The sequence below is a fragment of the Aplidium turbinatum genome, chromosome 3 (genome assembly GCF_918807975.1).
Source record: "Aplidium turbinatum chromosome 3, kaAplTurb1.1, whole genome shotgun sequence".
Taxonomy (NCBI): domain Eukaryota; kingdom Metazoa; phylum Chordata; class Ascidiacea; order Aplousobranchia; family Polyclinidae; genus Aplidium; species Aplidium turbinatum.
The window spans coordinates 43464435-43482096 of NC_137474.1; the positions used below are offsets into that span (position 1 = coordinate 43464435).

Consider the following 17662-nt stretch of genomic DNA (forward strand, 5'->3'; position numbering starts at 1 on the left):
TATTGCAGAACCACAACGAAACCACCAAGGAATGTACACATACAAAAGAAACATTGCATATCTTTTCACCTTTTTGGTGTCCTTGGGTTGTAAAATCAAGCATTTTCTGGCATTATTTGGATCCATCACTTTTTCCGCCTCCATAGATAGCAATGAAAGCTTTATTGCATAAATCACTTTAGCCATCCATCGAGCTTTATGAATTGCACATGGTTCTTTTAAATTGAATGGCTTGTGTGGGAGGGGTGCTTGAAAACTAAAAAGAAGTAGTTGTAAAAGCTTTTCATAGTCCGCCCTAGGGATATCACTGCTATCATTTTTTGTCAGCAGTTGAGTAGCAAGGTTTGTAGCATCTTTTCTTTGTTTATTTAGGAAATCTATTCCACTGGTTGAAATGTACTCGGCTTCACTGAAATAAGGAGGAAAAGATAAATTATCTTGAGAAACATGGCTAAAGAAACTTAGAAAGTTTTTAAATATTGTGATCTCTGGAGACTTGGATGTTTCAATTTGCAGTGCATCAAAAACACTGCCAGCAATAAGTTCGCCAATGTGCTTTCTGCAGGCACACCATAACAGTGGTTTGCTTAACCGGTCTTGCAGTTCCACACAACCTCCTGACCACAGACCAGTGTTTGTAGATGTAGTGTCAAACACCATACTTATGGTCCCATCTATAGAGCACTTCCATTCACGTAACAAGTCACAAGCGAAGTCACTGATAATGCTACCAGCGTACTGCCCAACTTTGGGGCTGAAGGATGGCACACCAAGAAGTTTTGTTTAATGACCTTCTGATACTAAAATAGGCTTAACTTCAACCTTTTTGTATTTGTTGTTAAATTCTGGAATGAGTTTAGAATCCCAATGTATGTTATACAACAAGGGTGGTGTCCAATTTTCCTTGATGGTTTCCGCTATGTTAACATTTGTATCGATCACAAGAAGCATATGACAGTGTAAATTTTGATAGTAACTGTGTGCCAGTCAATTCTTCTTTCCCAGTGTATGTTGATTCCATTATGATGCTCTGTAGAAAAGCTGAAGCAGATGCTGAAGAAATACCGCACCTTGTCATAGTTTCAACAACTGAATTTCTTGACAGGATATCATAAGGCACCTCAAGCAGTGCACCAGTTTTTAACTTTCTCCTGTGAACCTCTGGTGCTGTGCTACAGCTGGGCGCATCGTCCTCAGAGCTTGCACCATCAGTTGATGATGATGAGCATGGAATATTCTCTGATGGGACCATTTCAAACTCGAAATTTATTGAGAATGACTGGAATACTTTTGAGCAGTCTTAAATTTAACCAGCCAGATATCTACAAGCGACTGGAAAAGTCAACATGAAGATTGATTTTCATATTTTTCGTATTACACATGAACATACAAACCCTGTCACAAAATCAAAAATTCACATAAAATTGCAAATTTTTTGGCAGATTTGAATTAAATCAAGTAGTTGCGATGATGTTGATACCAAACACCATTTGTCTATCTTGTTTGGTTTTTGAGTTATTGCGATTTTAGTGAAGCGGATTTGGGGGGTTGCGGAGGTGGTGGTAAGGGGGGTCCCACAACTCCCATAATTTTTTTAGCTGAATCTGACCTAAAATGGACACCATTTCTCAATGGCACAACTTTGATTTAAAAAATAAAGGGGAGATGATGCACCCTATTGTACATATTACCCTTTCAGTGAAACAACTGGCCTCCGCAGACTCCACTATTTAACAAAAAATTAGCTCCAAATTTTTCTGCTTTATATGAACACACAAGCCTAGATATGACAAAAAGATGACTTTTAAGCAACAAATTGGTATATTCAGTTCAGTTGTTTTTTATTTCTGACCATCATATCAAAAACAATACACGTCAACATAGCAAAAGTCGAGAAAAAGGTGGAAGCGACAAAACGCGAACGTTAAAACGTGCGACCGAAATAAGTTAGGCAGTGGCTATTTGACCGGCGCCGGTCTTTGAATCTGAAACACTATTTGACCGGTCATGACGTCACTCTATAGGCACTTCTTTCTTTTTCTCTTTCAAAGCAAAAGACGAGAAGAGTGCGTATATAACTTGTAAATTCGACGATTATCTTCAACTGATTGGATGGCGCGTGGGTTACGTCTCTGGTTGATGTTCCAGTGGGAATGAGTTCGATACTTCGCGGAAGCATTTTTTTTTTAATTTTTAACTAAATTTTGACCCGAAGTGACTCAATCGTTAGGCTGCTGCATTTTTGTAGTCAATTTTTACTTTCGGAAGCCTACAGCCCAATTTTTTATGTCTTTTCAACTATGAGTAATAAAGTCAGAGTTTTTTAATTTTCTTGAATTTGAGAATTTCTCTGGATAATTTTCCGTTCGTCATAAGAGGATGTGACCGTGTTTGCCGAACGACGCATTACATTTTTGCAATGTGACCGTGTTTGCCGAACGACGCATTACATTTTTGCGTCGTTCGGCAAACACGGTCACATCCTCTTATGACGAACGGAAAATTATCCACAGAAATTCTCAAATTCAGGAAAATTAAAAAACTCTTGACTTTATTACTCATAGTTGAAAAGACATAAAAAATTGGGCTGTAGGCTTCCGAAAATAAAAATTGACTACAAAAATGCAGCAGCCTAACGATTGAGTCACTTCGGGTCAAAATTTAGTTAAAAATTAAAAAAAAACGCTTCCGCGAAGTATCGAACTCATTCCCTGTGGAACACCAATTAGAGACGTAACCCACGCGCCATCCAATCAGTTGAAGATAATCGTCGAATTTACAAGTTATATACGCACTCTTCTCGTCTTTCGCTTTGAAAGAGAAAAAGAAAAAAGTGCCTATGGAGTGACGTCATGACCGGTCAAATAATGTTTCAGATTCAAAGACCGGCGCCGGTCAAATAGCCACTGCCAATAAGTTATTGAGTTGAGAAATTTGGCACGGTCGCAACACCTTCAGAAAAATTTAAGATATAAAGGGTAAGATAGATACAAATTGATTAGTTGTATTTGCCTCAAAGGTGTCGTCAAGCCACAAACAATGCCATTTCAAAACTTGCATAGACCAGTCCTTCTATATTTTTGAACTAACAAAATGAAAGTCAGTAAGATTAAGTATGATATAATTTTTTTTCAAATTCGCTGGTCATACATTTCAGTTCAATTTTTCAGGTAGTTTACATTTTTCTAACTATCACAATCTGCAGGTTCACAACATAGCAAACCGAAAAGCAAAATGCGGACAACCGGACGAGTCCTGTAGAGTTTTCAATCCACACCCCCTTCCACAGATACGACTCCCCAACCTGGGCCCACGACCTAAGTTGGTAGACCTCTCCGCCAAGGGAGCATCGCTGTCACTACCCTAAAATCACGCTGCTGTGGCGGGCCGATTCTTTGACATCTCTGAGTCTGACCTGGCTATGCCTATGTTTATTACATGCTCTTCTTGCTGTCAGTTCTTACACACTGTGCGTTAGCGATGCTAATAAAACAGTTCATCAAAGTTACTTTTTACAAAAATAGCCTTATCTGTGCTAACTTAACATATTGAAATAAACTGTTTTGGACGTAACCACAAAATAAAAAATCGTAATGGCTTGCTTAATCAAAGTGCAAATATTGAAGTTGAACAAGAGAATCAAATTTTCTTTCATAAGTGAGCGCTGTTGAGCATCAGCAAATCACAAACCTCCCAATGATGATTTTGAACCAATCAGAAAACAGAAGCGGTTTAAATAACTGCTGATAACTTTTTACATTCAAAAGGGACCAAAAAAACAATTGGTAAAAAGTGAGACAACTTAAATAATGTCGTAATTTTACAGCATATGTGTGAGATAAAAAAATTAAACTAGGGGCAGTGGTTCTCAAACTTTTTCAGCTTGTGGCACATTAGAAAAAATATAAAACGCACTCGGCACACTTACAAAAGACTATAGTCCTGTTGCTCAACACAACAAACAGTGTACCAGCCTCATTTTTTTAATCAAAAATCGATTTCGCTTTTAAAGCATCTTCAGTTTGATATTGTCAAGAGAAAAATAATAATAAAAAATTCTTCAAAGGTTAAAAGTTTAGATATTATGACGTAACAATGCATGTTGCGCCACCATGGAAACAATGAAACAAATTATATGATCTATTACTACGTAATTACTAATGAAGAAAACGTAACAAGTAAAATTAAATAGCATGAAAACCAAAAGAGTCTACAAGTTTTATCAAATGAAGTAAAAGATAATTAATAAGTTTCTACACTGTCGATTCGATAATCAAGAAATTGACAAAATTAATGGATGTTCTAAAACAATTACGCAGGCAAATAACAATAAAACAATTAACTAATCAATGAAATCAAAAGTAATGACTGTCTATGCATAGTGATATTATTGAGATTTTGCTAAAAAACTTAACCAGAGCAATTGCATGAAGTGCACAGCAAACAAATGTGCTATAGTAGGCCCACAAGTGTTTTTCATTTAAATTTAGGCAAAAACATTTTTTGAACATTTATTTTGGCATCTAACAATTGATACCACAATTCTTCTTTGTGGTCAAGTTTGATTGGGTTTGGTTCTTCTACAAACGTGACTTCAAAGCAGTCTGATAATTGAAGATTTCCCAGTGAAGCATCAGTATGTATTTTTTGGTAATGTTGTAACAGTGCCGTTCTGTCGGTTTTGTCGGAGGAGTTGCCGCAGTTACCCGAATTCCAAATGGAGCGATGTTTGTTCCAACGTGCAGAAAATGAATTTTTTGTTTGTCCAACGTACTGCTCTTTGCAAATTTTGCAGGTAGCTACGTAAATTCCAAAGTTCTTACATGTCAAATTCTGTTTAAGACGAAAAAGTTTTCCTGATTGCGATGTAAGACTGTGTGTGTCACTGACCATACAAGAAAAGTTTTTTCTACCGCCACACAATGCACAATTTCCGCACCTTTTTGAAGATCCAATGTTTTTAATTTTTTTATTTGAAAAAGCCAAATCCTTGTAAGTCGTGACATAAGATGCAATAGTTGGTGGTCTTTTGAAGACAATACTGGCTGAAGATTTTAATTTCTTTTCTTTGTCTGAAAGCGTCAAAATGTTCGTAAAAGAGGCAAAAACTTGGCAAAAACTTGGAAAAAACTTGGACAAAAACTTGGAAATCTAGACTTGCACCGGAGAAGAAAACCAACGCAGACAAAAAAAGAATCATTTGGGCTTCCTCTTTTACGAACATTTTGACGCTTTCAGACAAAGAAAAGAAATTAAAATCTTCAGCCAGTATTGTAAAAGTAAAAAGTAAAATCTTAACCCTAACCCAAAAATGAATCGTTCTGTCGACCAAACGTCCTGTCGACCAAACGACCGTGCACCGTCCACTGTAGGGTACCGGTACCGTTTTTGTTAGTCTTGCAAGGCGTGGTGCGTTTTGTTTTAAAATGGCGTTTCTCGTGGTAGGATTTCCTTGCCTACCTTGTTTTGATAGGTTTTGCTTGCACGACTGCCCCCCCCCCCCCCCCTAAATCGGAGCTCCTGCTCGCAACATCACCAGTGAAAACTTGTTTGGAGATGTTTTGCAATAAAAAGCAGCAAAGTAAAACCTCCAAAAGTATGCAAAATTACCAGGAATAACTTATCTCCCTGTATTCAACGAAAAGGTTTGTCAGTCCAATGATAAAGCTTTAAAACCAAACCAAAATGCAATCATTGAACCATTTTCCAAAGTAGCCGCGGAAAAAAATTTTGGCGCTGTCTGGCAACTCTCATAATGCAGAAATTTTGGCAGATGAAAAAGAAGCAAAACTGGTAGAACTGTTTGAAATTGAATGCCAACTTTATGATGAAGATAATAGTTGCTGGCCACCAAAAAACTGGAACAAAAACATTAAATTCTGCTTTGAAGCTGCTTGGCTACAAAGTTTATGATTTTGTAGAAAATTATTACTACTTATCAAAAGAATGGAAGCAGATATTAACCACTGGTGGAAGTACAGAGTTGTTTCAACAGATGTATCAAGATGTAGATGCTGTTTGTGATTTGCCTAGTTTACTATTTTGGGAAGAAATACATCAGGCTTTTCCGGATGCAAAGGTATGGCATATCCTACTACTTTAAAATCTGTTTTTTTTTACATTAACTGTGAGTATTTACTTTACAAGCATTTACTAACCGGCCACATTGCGATTGTAACCTTATTCAACGTTTCATTATTTTCTCTAAGTGTGTCGGTTGTTACTCTTGCTAAATGCAACTCTATTGTGTATTTTTCAGTGGAATTGTTGTGACATGTCTGACAGCTTTTGGGATCTAATTTGTGTTTTGTTTGATTTCTCTGTTTTTGTTTTTTAAGTCATGTTTATATACAATCTTCTCATGTTCTGTCTTGCATTTACTAACCGCCACATTGCGGTTGTAACCTTATTCAACGTTTCATTATTTTTTTTAAGTGTTTTCAGTATAATTTTCATTGGTAATATTTTTTTGTAAAATACTGCCGCCGGGGTGGAAGCTGACTTGGTGACCTCATAAGGGGTTTCGCTTCTATCCTCTCTCTCTTCTATGTAATGTACCAGTGTATTTGTCGTGATAATTTGAGAAAAAAATAAACCACTGATTGATTGATTGATTGGTAAGCTATCAGGCATCATATAGTTTTGAATTTTAAGAAAAAGTAGCACAATGACATTGTCTTGCTGAATTTAGAGTGCAAGAAGACACCTCAGTGTTTTGTGACTTTAATTAAATCAAGAAAAGGGATTAAGCAGCAAGCGAACTAAATTACAACAAAACCTGTATAATTTTCTTTTGATAGCGATATACCGTACTGTAATCTTGCCATTTTGGCAGATATTCTAGTAGGGTGCAATGACACAGGGTCGTTTACAGAGGTTTAGCAAGAAAATAGCTTTGTGCCATTTTTTACTTTTTTGCATTTGTACTAACTTACTGTATGTCATTTTTTTATGGAACACAGTTTTGTTATAAAGCATGTATTTATGCATCCCAATGCAAAAACTAAGAAGTGTTTCGTGTTTTAATGTATGTCTTGTCCATTATTAGATCATTCTCACTATGCGAGAAAATGATACTGAATGGTATGAAAGTTTATTGCGACAGATAAACTCCAATGATGGAAACATTCTTTTAAATCTAGTATTTTTTCTCTCCCCCACATGTATGAGAAGATTTGTTACACCTGGACTTCAAGCAGGTATAATATAGTTTTTCTACTAATTATGATTTAGTCTATTTTTGTTGGAGTAACTTTTGGCGGAGCACAACTTGTTAGGGTTGACACATATGCTCATCAGAGTAGGATCAATTACATAGTGTTCAGTTTCATCAAATTTTCAATTACATTACAATTTTATATATATTGTTTTGACATTTTCAAATTACAATTGCTTTCAAATGTAATTAATGCCACAATTCAATTACAAAAATTGAATGTTTTAATTTTTTTGGTCATTCATGATTTTTTTCACCTTGGTTTACATAGAATTGCATTTGATGTAGGTGAGGTTGTAATGTAGAAGTGCCTTTTGAACCGGTCCCACAAATTACCCATAAGCCCCATAAGTCGCATCGAATTACCCATAAGCCCCATAAGTCGTGTCGAATTACCCATAAGCACCATAAGTCGCGTCGAATATTCATAAGTCGCGTCGAATTACCCATAAGCCCCATAAGTCGCGTCGAATTACCCATAGGCACCATAAGTAGCATCGAATTACCCATAAGCCTGTAGTGTAGAGTGTAGTCTACAGCCGTCTAAAAGCCTAGTAGTCGGCTGCATAGCCGAGTGGTGAGGAGCACTGGCTGGGCGTTCCAAAATATAGTTCGACACCGCTCAAGAGCAGGACACTTGAAGGCATGCCTAAAAGTGGACACGAAGATTGGCTTCCTTGCCTTCCCGTCCGCTTATGTATAATCTGCAGTTTGCTGCAGCAGATGGAGTGTTTTGTCCGATAAAACACTTTAACATTAGACAATTTTCCCTATGAACCAGGTGACTGCAGCATAGCAATCGTTCTCGCACTCAGCTAGAGACTTAATTCTTGCTTTGAACTTGATAATTAAAGAAAAAAAGGAATAATGGCAAGGGTGGGAATCAAACCCATGTCACCAAATTCCATAGCCCTTTGGCTAAACCACTCCGCCACGCAAGCGCTCGTGAAATCTTCGCTTAATTTGGTTTATATCGGTAAAGTTTCGAGAACGCTCACAATATTATCAGTCTAGTTTGTTTTTATTTCTGACCATCACAACAAAAAAACAATATACGTCAAACTTAGCAGAGATCTAAAAAGGTAGAAGCGACAAAACGCGGACGTTATAACGTGCATGATACCAAAGCAGGACAATCAGTTTAAAATGACACAGTCGCAACAGCAACCTGCAGATTACATATACGCTGACATGAAGGCGTAAGTAATTCCACGTTGCTTATGGGTAATTCGACGCGACTTATGGGTAATTCGACTCGCGTCGAATTACCCATAAGCAACGTGGAATTACTTACGCTTTCATGGGCCCAGTTGCATGTATCTGTGGCACCAAGCTCCAAACAGCGGACCACCTTCTTGTTTGCCCTCGGCTTACCACCCGGTGCAGTAGGTGGGACCTGTCAGTGTATAACTCAGTTGCGGAAGAATGTGTTAATATGTGGTGTACCAACAAACTTTAGAAGACTCGAAGACTTTGTCAAGTATTTGGGTCTACATCTGGAAACTAGTTGGGTCATGGTCTCTAGACTTGCCTTATCAAGGCGTAATCGTTTACTCACTGGTATTAGACGTTATGGGGCAGACATGTTGTGTTGGGGCTTGGCAGAGAGTGCTACCTGCAAGTGCAGCAAAATTCAGACGACAGCCCACATAATTAACAAGGATTGCCTGCTGTACAAACCACCTCACGGTATGGAATTGGAAGGTCTAGTCTACTCTCCATTGACGATTACACCAGGCAGTGGCTAACTGATGGGTGCCCTGATATATATATAGCGACAAGACAACACGAGAGAAGAATGTTTAGTTGTTTTTTCACTTTGCTATAATTATCTTTATCAAAGTTTAATTGACTTTTTTTTTTTTTCATTTTCATTTGATATACAACAATAATTGTTGACACTTTGTTTCTACCACAGCCAGAAGAGAAAGTGAATGCTATTCAAAGTATTCATGGTTGGGTCAGAAGAGAATAAGATGGCTGTCAACAACTGAACATTAACAACCAAAATAAAACTGCAAGCTCAAAACAAAATCTTACACATCCATACTCCAAAAAAAGGAAATTCTATTGTAATGTAAAAGAATAGAAAGCATGTTTTATCTTGTTTTATAGCACGCATGGCATATGGAATTAACTTCAGTGGTCCGAGAATGGCGACGATTAATGAAATGTATCTAAAACTTTGCTATAGAAGGCACAATGCGCATGTCCTAAAGGTAAGAATGCCATTGCATGAACACACTGTTGCCAGGTAGTTGAAGCAAACTTTAGGTCACAGACACTGCTTGCAATTTGAAACAGCAAATGATATAAAGATGTATTAAATTTGCCGTTAAAGTTACCGTTAAATGTTTACAATATTTCATTAGAATTTTAATGTATCTGTCTTAAGTTTTTTTAATTATTATGATACAAAGCAAACTACAGACATAGTCGTCATTTTCGAAACTAAGCGCATGGTTTAATGCATGTTTTAAACACTAAGCTGTTTTCATTTTCAGTGGTGCTAATGCAACACTAACATCATTTTATGATTTGTTTTTGTTCTATTAGTTTATTTCCACATAATTGTATTTGAATGATTTTTTTTGCAACTTCTACAGTTTGTTGGAATTTTGAATTGGATCCTAAATTTTTTGGAGTGACATATATCACCCACAAAATGTCTAGTTGAAATTACGCATATTTAACATTTTTATTACAGCTGCAAGTATGTTTGCAAATCAATGGAAGATATGAAACAATTGGTTAACATTTTGCAAAATAATTGACAGTCATGCTCTAAACTACAGTACTAATAATACCTCCATTCGGCCTGACACTACAAAGGCTGGCATGGGTGCGTCACTGCGCCTCAACCGTCTTCGTACGGGCGTCGGGCTTTTCCGCTCAACCATGCACCAATGGGGAATGGCTTCTTCCTCCTCCTGTGAATGTGGTGCCGAGGAACAGACCGCAGACTACATCATCAATGACTCTACCATCTTCAAGCCACCTAACGGAGTGGAAGGTCTACGCGTCATGGATGATGAAACCAAAGACTGGCTGCTCTCTAGTAGCCTCCCAGTGTAGTCCGGGAGCATTGTGAATCTGGGGTGGTAAAAGGATAGACCCTCGGCCCCAGAGGCTCACACCACAACGACGACGATTAATATCTCTAGTTATAGAACAAACCTGCCATGGTAGGCTACAGCTTATTTTCAACAAGTTTTAGATTAAAAAAATGTGTTTCCATTAGTTTATCAATTAAGTACATTTTTACAACAACATTTCAGGCCACTTTGATTTTTTTTCATTTGTTATGTTTTAAATGTTTCAGAATGCACCGGCAGATAAACTGTTGGTGTACAACTGCAAGGAAGGCTGGGAACCACTTTGTAAGTTTCTTGATATCGAAGTACCACAAGGGGCTTTCCCCCACAAGAACAAAGGAGGCTCAATATTTGACGAGTTGTTTCAGTCAGATGACATCATGGTTCGTATGAAGAGGGAAGCGATGGTTGTGGGTTCGACTCTTGTTGTCATCGTTGGCACTGGCGTGTACTTCGGATTAAAATGGTTTAACTTCATATGAACCAACCTTTTATCTACCCAGACTGCAAAATCCGTCGTTTTTTTACATTGATTCAACGTCTGCAGATCTTGACGTTAATGTAAATATTACAGATTTTGTTGTCTGGGCATGTGCGCATCTTTGTGGACCCAGTCTGCAGACGCTGAATCAATGTAAATAAACGTTGATTTTCTGACTTGGTGTATGCTTTAGAACCCAAGCTCATTGGTGTGGTGGAAATACTAAAAGTTGATGATTTTGCTCCCTTAGTTAAAAAAACAGCAAGTTTTGTTAATTTTGGAGATTTGTGTTTAAAGTTCTGCGTTGTCTGATTTCAAATGTAAGCTTCGACTGTAAAAATATAATGCAGTAAAACCAATGATAGGCCGATGGTTTGTTCATTACTACTTTGCAGCTGCTTATGTCTTTTCGGCTGTAGCTTTTTCAGCATTATGTTTCTATATGCTACATCTATGCGACGGAGTGGCTGTGGCGCTGGTAGGGCCTGATTCGATTTAAAGTCAGGTCACACTACACAATTTTGAAACGATATCAATTGTATTTTTTCTTGCACAAAGCAGTGAAGGAACCTTAGCTGAAATAAATATGAAATAATTGTGCAATCGTTTAGAACCTTTGTACTTGTAGACTGACAACTAAACTCCATCGTTCCCTGCCCATCGTAGTTCAAGGTTATTCGTTCATAATGGTTTCATTATTCTTTGATAATTGCTTTATTCGCTTTTTGACAGTTTAATCGTCAATGTATAACTTCATTTGTTGTTCTTGTCTGGGAGCATTGCAATAAGTTCATTGACTGACTCCCAAGCCGGCAAAATCCACATAAGTTGCGCATAGATTCAACTACTCAGTCTGACTTCATCAAATGTATCATTCTATTCAAGGACGCCAATAACTTTCCACTTATTCTTGTGTGTTTGGTGCCATCAAATTTACTCTATTCACAGATTTTGTTCAGTCAATCTTGCACTATTATGTTTTAATTTGTATTCAATTGTTTTATTCCAATGGTGGTATGTGTATTAACCAGCATCTTGTGATCATATTTTTTATCTCGTGTTTTCAGTGTAATTTTCATTAATAATACAAATGAACAACTCAATTTGCAACAGCATTTAACAAGAACGGAATGAGCCCGCAGTATGTATTTAAAAACGATGGCCAAAAGTCCTGCGTTTAAAATTTCAAAAAACAACTGACTGGGAAAAGAAATGCTGAATAAGGATATAAGGAATCTTCGAGATGTAACATTTAAATATATGTAACATTTTTTAAACGAAACAATCTCAAATTGATTCAATAAGAAAGCTTAAAAACGTTACAAAATCTTGTAGGGAATAAACGGCTTGTCAATCAGACAAAGATGGAAAAATTATTACATTTTATTGGGATGGGAAGACTATAACCACATTATGAAATAACAGTTAATGCTATGCGACCAAATCCACCTCAGTTTCTTTGGCAAACATCACTTAACACTATCTTATTGTCCATTGGTGAAGTGAAACGCTACACAGAGCTGAAATTTGCAAACGTTTTATTGGTGATATCATCTTTTTTCATTCGGCAATCAAAACACAGATCAAATTGAATTGGCGCTTATCAGCATTTGAACAGAACAACTTGAAATTAAGCTGGCCATGAACTAACGTTTCATAGAAAGATACTTTCCAAGCACGCATGGTAATAGAATTTTTAGACGTTGACGTAGCCATATTATTTCATTCCATCACTAATATATCAAAAAAAACATTGCTTTGAAAGAAATTTTATTAATGAAACTTCTCATCAACCCCCATCAATTTACAAAAATGTCGCATTTGGAGAAGCAACAAGACTACGTAGGCCAATAAAAATCAACGGTTGCATGAAATGGATTGGATAAATTGGAAGAAAAATACATTAATTCAGGATCTCATAAAAGTATGACGATCAAAATATTTCAATCAGCAATTGGACTGAGCGACTTGCCCCAAATCAATTATAGAAGAACCTCACAATGTATTCAACGACACATCGTATGGGGCCCCGATTTTCCCTAAAAAAACTACTGCTCACTGATGAAGAACGTAAATTTTAACTCCACTTCCGGGATTGCATATAAAATACTTATCACACTTACCCAGATGTTTACAACTCACTTAACACAAACTTAATTTTACGGTAAATGCTCTAACTATGGCAATCCTGGCCAGTGACTTACGGTAGTGTGATCACAGCTACAAATGATGTCGTCACCAAATCAGGAAAAATGGTACCACTAAAGTAAAAAGACAAAATTTCAACTGCAAAAACTTTAGCATATACGCATAATGTAGGCCTAAGGAGCAAACGTTGGCCAAACCATCAATTTTTTTTCAAAAAGATGGACAGGCAACTGAACAATGTAAAAAAAACTGCTCAAAAGCATCATTACAACACTATTTCAAGTTTCCTCGATTACATTTTGAAAACCAGACCTAAACTAGTACACTGCTTTGATGTCACCTTTACAGTAGGCTACAACCATCCACTGATTTGCTCGACGTCTTGACCAACACGAAAACAAATTTATAACAGCGTAGTTTATAACAGAATGTTAACACCTTTTGTGTTTGTTTTTCAGTTGTGTTTGTTCGTACAGTAACTCAGTGCAGATTGTAGTTAATTTCAGTCATTTATTATTAAGATTTTACGAATATCTGTTGCTTTGTTTGGATGAATTAAGTTATTTTCCTGACGAGGGCGGAAAGTTTTGCCAAAAACGTTCGAATTTATGTAGTTATCTTTTTTATTTTATGAAATTATTGTTTTTGAATTATGAAATTCAATCCTACCCAGTTGGTATCAGTTAGGGCTACCATATGTCCTCTTTTTAGAGGATTTGTTCTCTTTTTGCAAGAAAAATGAATAGTCCTCCAAGAACACTCAGAAATGCTCAAATGTCCTTTTTTTAGGCATTTTGAGTTTTCTTGCTTGTATTTTCAACAGGAGTTTATTGTTGTGCGTATATTCGGCGATGGCTTGTATGTGTTTTCCAAAACAATTTTCTGCACCAATGTAGGCTAATATCCTGATTAAAATATAATTCAAAAAATTGGTGGAGCCTATCTTGTTGATGCGTTGTGAACAATCATAGACGTCTATTGTAACATATCAAACACCATTGTTTCACAGTCGTCAGAAATTTGTGACTTTGAATTATGAATTTCATGAGGAAATTTGTGATGAAATAAAAAATTTGAGTAATTAAATAAATGAGTGAGCTATAGGCAAAATCACGAGGAAATACATTAAAAAATATGACCTAAAAACAGAAAAATGCAAAAAAGTTTATCGTATTTATAATTTACGACTCTGCATACTTTTACAAAAAAATAGTCTTTTACTCAGATTTTATTCAATTGATTCAACGCTTGTAGACGTTATGATTACCAAGTTAAGAGTTTGGCTCGTTGGTCAAGTGAAGCAGATAGGAAAGAATGTCCAAAATTGCACCGCTGCAAAAAGAAATCGTGGCATAGATACTTTCAGTTTATGCAGATGCAAATAGAACGCATTTTATGAACGATTCTCGTTTCAGTTTTCAATGGAAACAAACAGCCTTCTAGTTATCTCAGTCCGTTTTCAGAATCTTAACGGATAACGATTGAATAGCATACAATTTCAATCATATTTCGTGCCAACAATTTTGTAGTTTTGTTAAAGCTGATCCTTTCTCACTGAAAAAGTTAAGGCATTGCTACCTGGAGGTGGTGCCTGATTTGTCACATTTTGCAAATTTTTGCGATCGTTGCTGTCTGACTTAAATTTTCTAAAAATCAGATATTTTCACTTTTTGCTGACTCGTTATAACTTATGAAAGCTTTTTGTTGCCTTGAGGGAGCAGTCAAAAATGAGAAAAACTACAGTAGAATTCGCCTATTACGTCACATTTCGCTCGGTCCCGGCAGAATTCCTATCTTTTGCGTACATTGTAGTTCGGCTACAACAGCATCGCCTATAACGTCAATTCGCATGTAACAGCACCCTTTATTGGTCCCCAGACGTCTTTTGTTCGTTTATGTCGTCACTTTAACCATCACATTCACCACGAACGGTCATTCTTTTAATCCAGTTTGCGCTGCTGCTTGCAAAATGTTTTCCCATTATTTTGCTACGTGAATTAACTTTTTTCCCGCGTGAAAAACTATCAAGCGTAAAAAGCAGCACTATCAAGTGTAAAAAGCAAAAAACAGCTGACCTTTAAACAACTCAAAGCAACAGTTGTAGCCTACGTGCAACAGTAGGCTATTTTTTTTAAACAATTTCTTTGTTTACGGTATTTTCCTCGTGACTTTTGTCAGTTTGGTGGTACACAGTAAACCTGACTGCAGTAGGCTTATACACCTCTTTCTTTAATCAAAACACAGTTTTGGAATAGTTTGTCTATAACGTCAATTCGGCTATAGCGTCAGTTTTTGCAATCCCCTAGAAGTGCCGTTATAAGCGAATTCTACTGTAGCCTATATTAAAAAACGTTCAAGCAGACTGTTAAAAAGTCCTTGTAAGTTAGTCCTGTTACCAGTCTGACCGAAATCTTATAGGTTAAATTGTCTTCATTTTTCCAATCCTTGTGATGTTGAAACTGATTGTGTCACTTCACTTGAGAAAGAAAGCAAAAGATGTTAAAATATAATTTTTAAAAATTTCACTCAGACAGTCCCTACCCCAAAAGTTCGAAAAATCTGGAACGTGTAGCAGAATGTAGGCTAACAAATCAGGCCATAGGCTATAAGGGGACTGCAAAAGATTCATAGGTCAAATCTGGCATATAAATAGCCTACCTATCTTGTTTTTTTACTGCATAAGCTTAAAATTATCCAAAAGATAATCCAAACAAAAAATTCTACTTGTTGTTGAAACGTGTCCTCTTTTTGGGCTATGAAAATATGGTAGGCCTATATCAGTCAGTGCCGGTCTTAGGGTTTTTCGGGCCCTGTGCGGAATATGCTTTTGCGGGCCCCAATGACAATAATCCAATTCAGTGGCGTAGCTAGGTACTTTAAAAGGGGAGGGGCGGCGGTGACGGCGTGATCGCCAAAGACGACAACCAGCGGCTGGGGGGCCTCCCCCAGAAAATTTTGAAAAATTGCTTTGAATTTGGGACATTCTGAGAGCATGTTCAACAAAAATTTAGGTATGAATATTACTGTGAAATGGTGCTGTCCGGTGGCATAGCATAAGGATAAGATCATGCTTTCTTTGGCATTTTTCGGAAATAAAGCTATGTCTCTACAGTATGTTGAGTCTGGATGCAACCTATTTCGTCCCCTGAAATCGTGTAACAAAATTAAATTTCGACTTCTTTTGTCCCTTGAAAAGATCGAGAAATTTTGAAATGTTTGCGGCAACTCCGATCAGCGATTTCGGCTATGTCGTTTTTTTTTCTCGATCTTTTCAGGGTACGAAATATTCAGGCGACGAAATAGGTTGAATTCGTTGAGTCTCTATGTTTTCTTGTTGCGAATTCCTTTGCTGAATTCACTTGTTGAATTTTTCCTTTGAAAATGACAAAATTACTGCATTTTCTAAGTAAATTGCGGGCCCCCTAATTTGCGGGCCCTGTAGTGTGCGATCGCACGGTTTGCACATCCCAAAGACCGGCACTGTAGTGATGATTTAGGGTTATGCTTGAAGGCTGCATTTTATAATAGACCTTGGCCAGAAAATTTTCATTTCATTTTTAATTGTTGGACATGTCCATCAATTTTTTAATGTAGGCCAGCAGGAATTTAACATTTTAATTCCTTCGCACTTTGATTTTGTTTGATATTGCTTGCATTCGGTTTAACTGATGATTTCAACCGGTGTTTCGTCAAAGATTGTCAGGTGTTCCACAAGAAATTTATCAGTTTAACTCGTGCTCCATGGAACACCAGTGAAAAGTTAAAATCACAAGAGCTTCGTGTTTGCCTTAATGCAATTCCTGCCGCATATCAACTTTGTGCTCATCCAAATAGGCCCAGATATCGCGCTGACAAAACTGAAAGTGAATACTATTGCATAGCCCTGTCGTCAAAAAACGTCTCGAATTCGGGCAAAAATATACAAACATTTGGGCAAACTATGCTAAATAAAAAGCCGTAAACTGTCTTAATTAGAAAAATCAAAACTAAAATGAGCTATATAGCCTACTGTAAAAGTTTCATTTGCCCACTGATATTGACATGTTGTGACGAAGTATGGACATTGGCGAAATATTTCTGTTCATTCATGCAACCGGTTGATTTGGGCAGCCACCAACGATAAAATTATTTCAATCTAATTGACCCTTGTATAAACTATCCATATCAACATTTCCAAAATTAATTTGGTTTATTTATGAAACTGTTACATGTTCATTTTGGCAGTCACAAAGTATGAAAATATTTGAATCATAAAACTGCCCCAATTGACATATCCATTTGCCCCAAAACTAACAATTTTTATTATTCATGCAACTGGGACATGGCTGCTGATTCGGGCAGCCACAACATTTGAAAATGATTCAATTTGATTAATCCTTTTATAAAGCTTCCCAAATCAACATCATTCCATGGCGCACTTGCCCCAAAGTCTTGTTAATTTGATGATATCTTTTAAACAAAAATCTTTTGTTTTGCTAATTTATATCACTTGTACCATGCTGATTTTAGAAACCATTGCATATGAAATGACATCAAAGATCCATTTTCAATTGATCACTTTGATTGAATCTTTATTCTCGGACTGGGAAAGCTTCTTGTAGAGCTTAATCCTGGCAGTTTCGCATACTTGTAGTAGCAGAGGCTTTGAATCACTGACGCAGGCCCAGTCACCGAGATTGACAGAGTGAAGTTTCCGATTGTTGAAGTCTTGTTGCCGGGGAA

The 17662-nt window shown here is 36.9% G+C and overlaps 1 protein-coding gene across 1 annotated transcript; it reads left to right on the forward strand.

Annotated features, from left to right (window-relative positions):
* Window positions 1-5809: 5809 nt before the first annotated feature.
* Window positions 5810-13967, forward strand: LOC145766172 (uncharacterized). The gene is made up of 4 exons (XM_082577825.1): window positions 5810-6079; window positions 7049-7199; window positions 9332-9435; window positions 10539-13967. The coding sequence occupies exons 1-4, from the start codon at window positions 5825-5827 to the stop codon at window positions 10791-10793; spliced, it is 765 nt and encodes a 254-aa protein (XP_082433951.1). The 5' UTR covers window positions 5810-5824; the 3' UTR covers window positions 10794-13967.
* Window positions 13968-17662: the final 3695 nt, after the last annotated feature.

Excerpts from the sequence above, each read along its gene's own strand:
- LOC145766172 (XM_082577825.1), top strand. The coding sequence starts at position 5,825 with ATGATGAAGATAATAGTTGCTGGCCACCAAAAAACTGGAACAAAAACA. Across the intron at positions 6,080-7,048 it reads AGGCTTTTCCGGATGCAAAG|ATCATTCTCACTATGCGAGA; the intron begins GTATGGCATATC and ends GTCCATTATTAG. Across the intron at positions 9,436-10,538 it reads ACAATGCGCATGTCCTAAAG|AATGCACCGGCAGATAAACT; the intron begins GTAAGAATGCCA and ends TAAATGTTTCAG.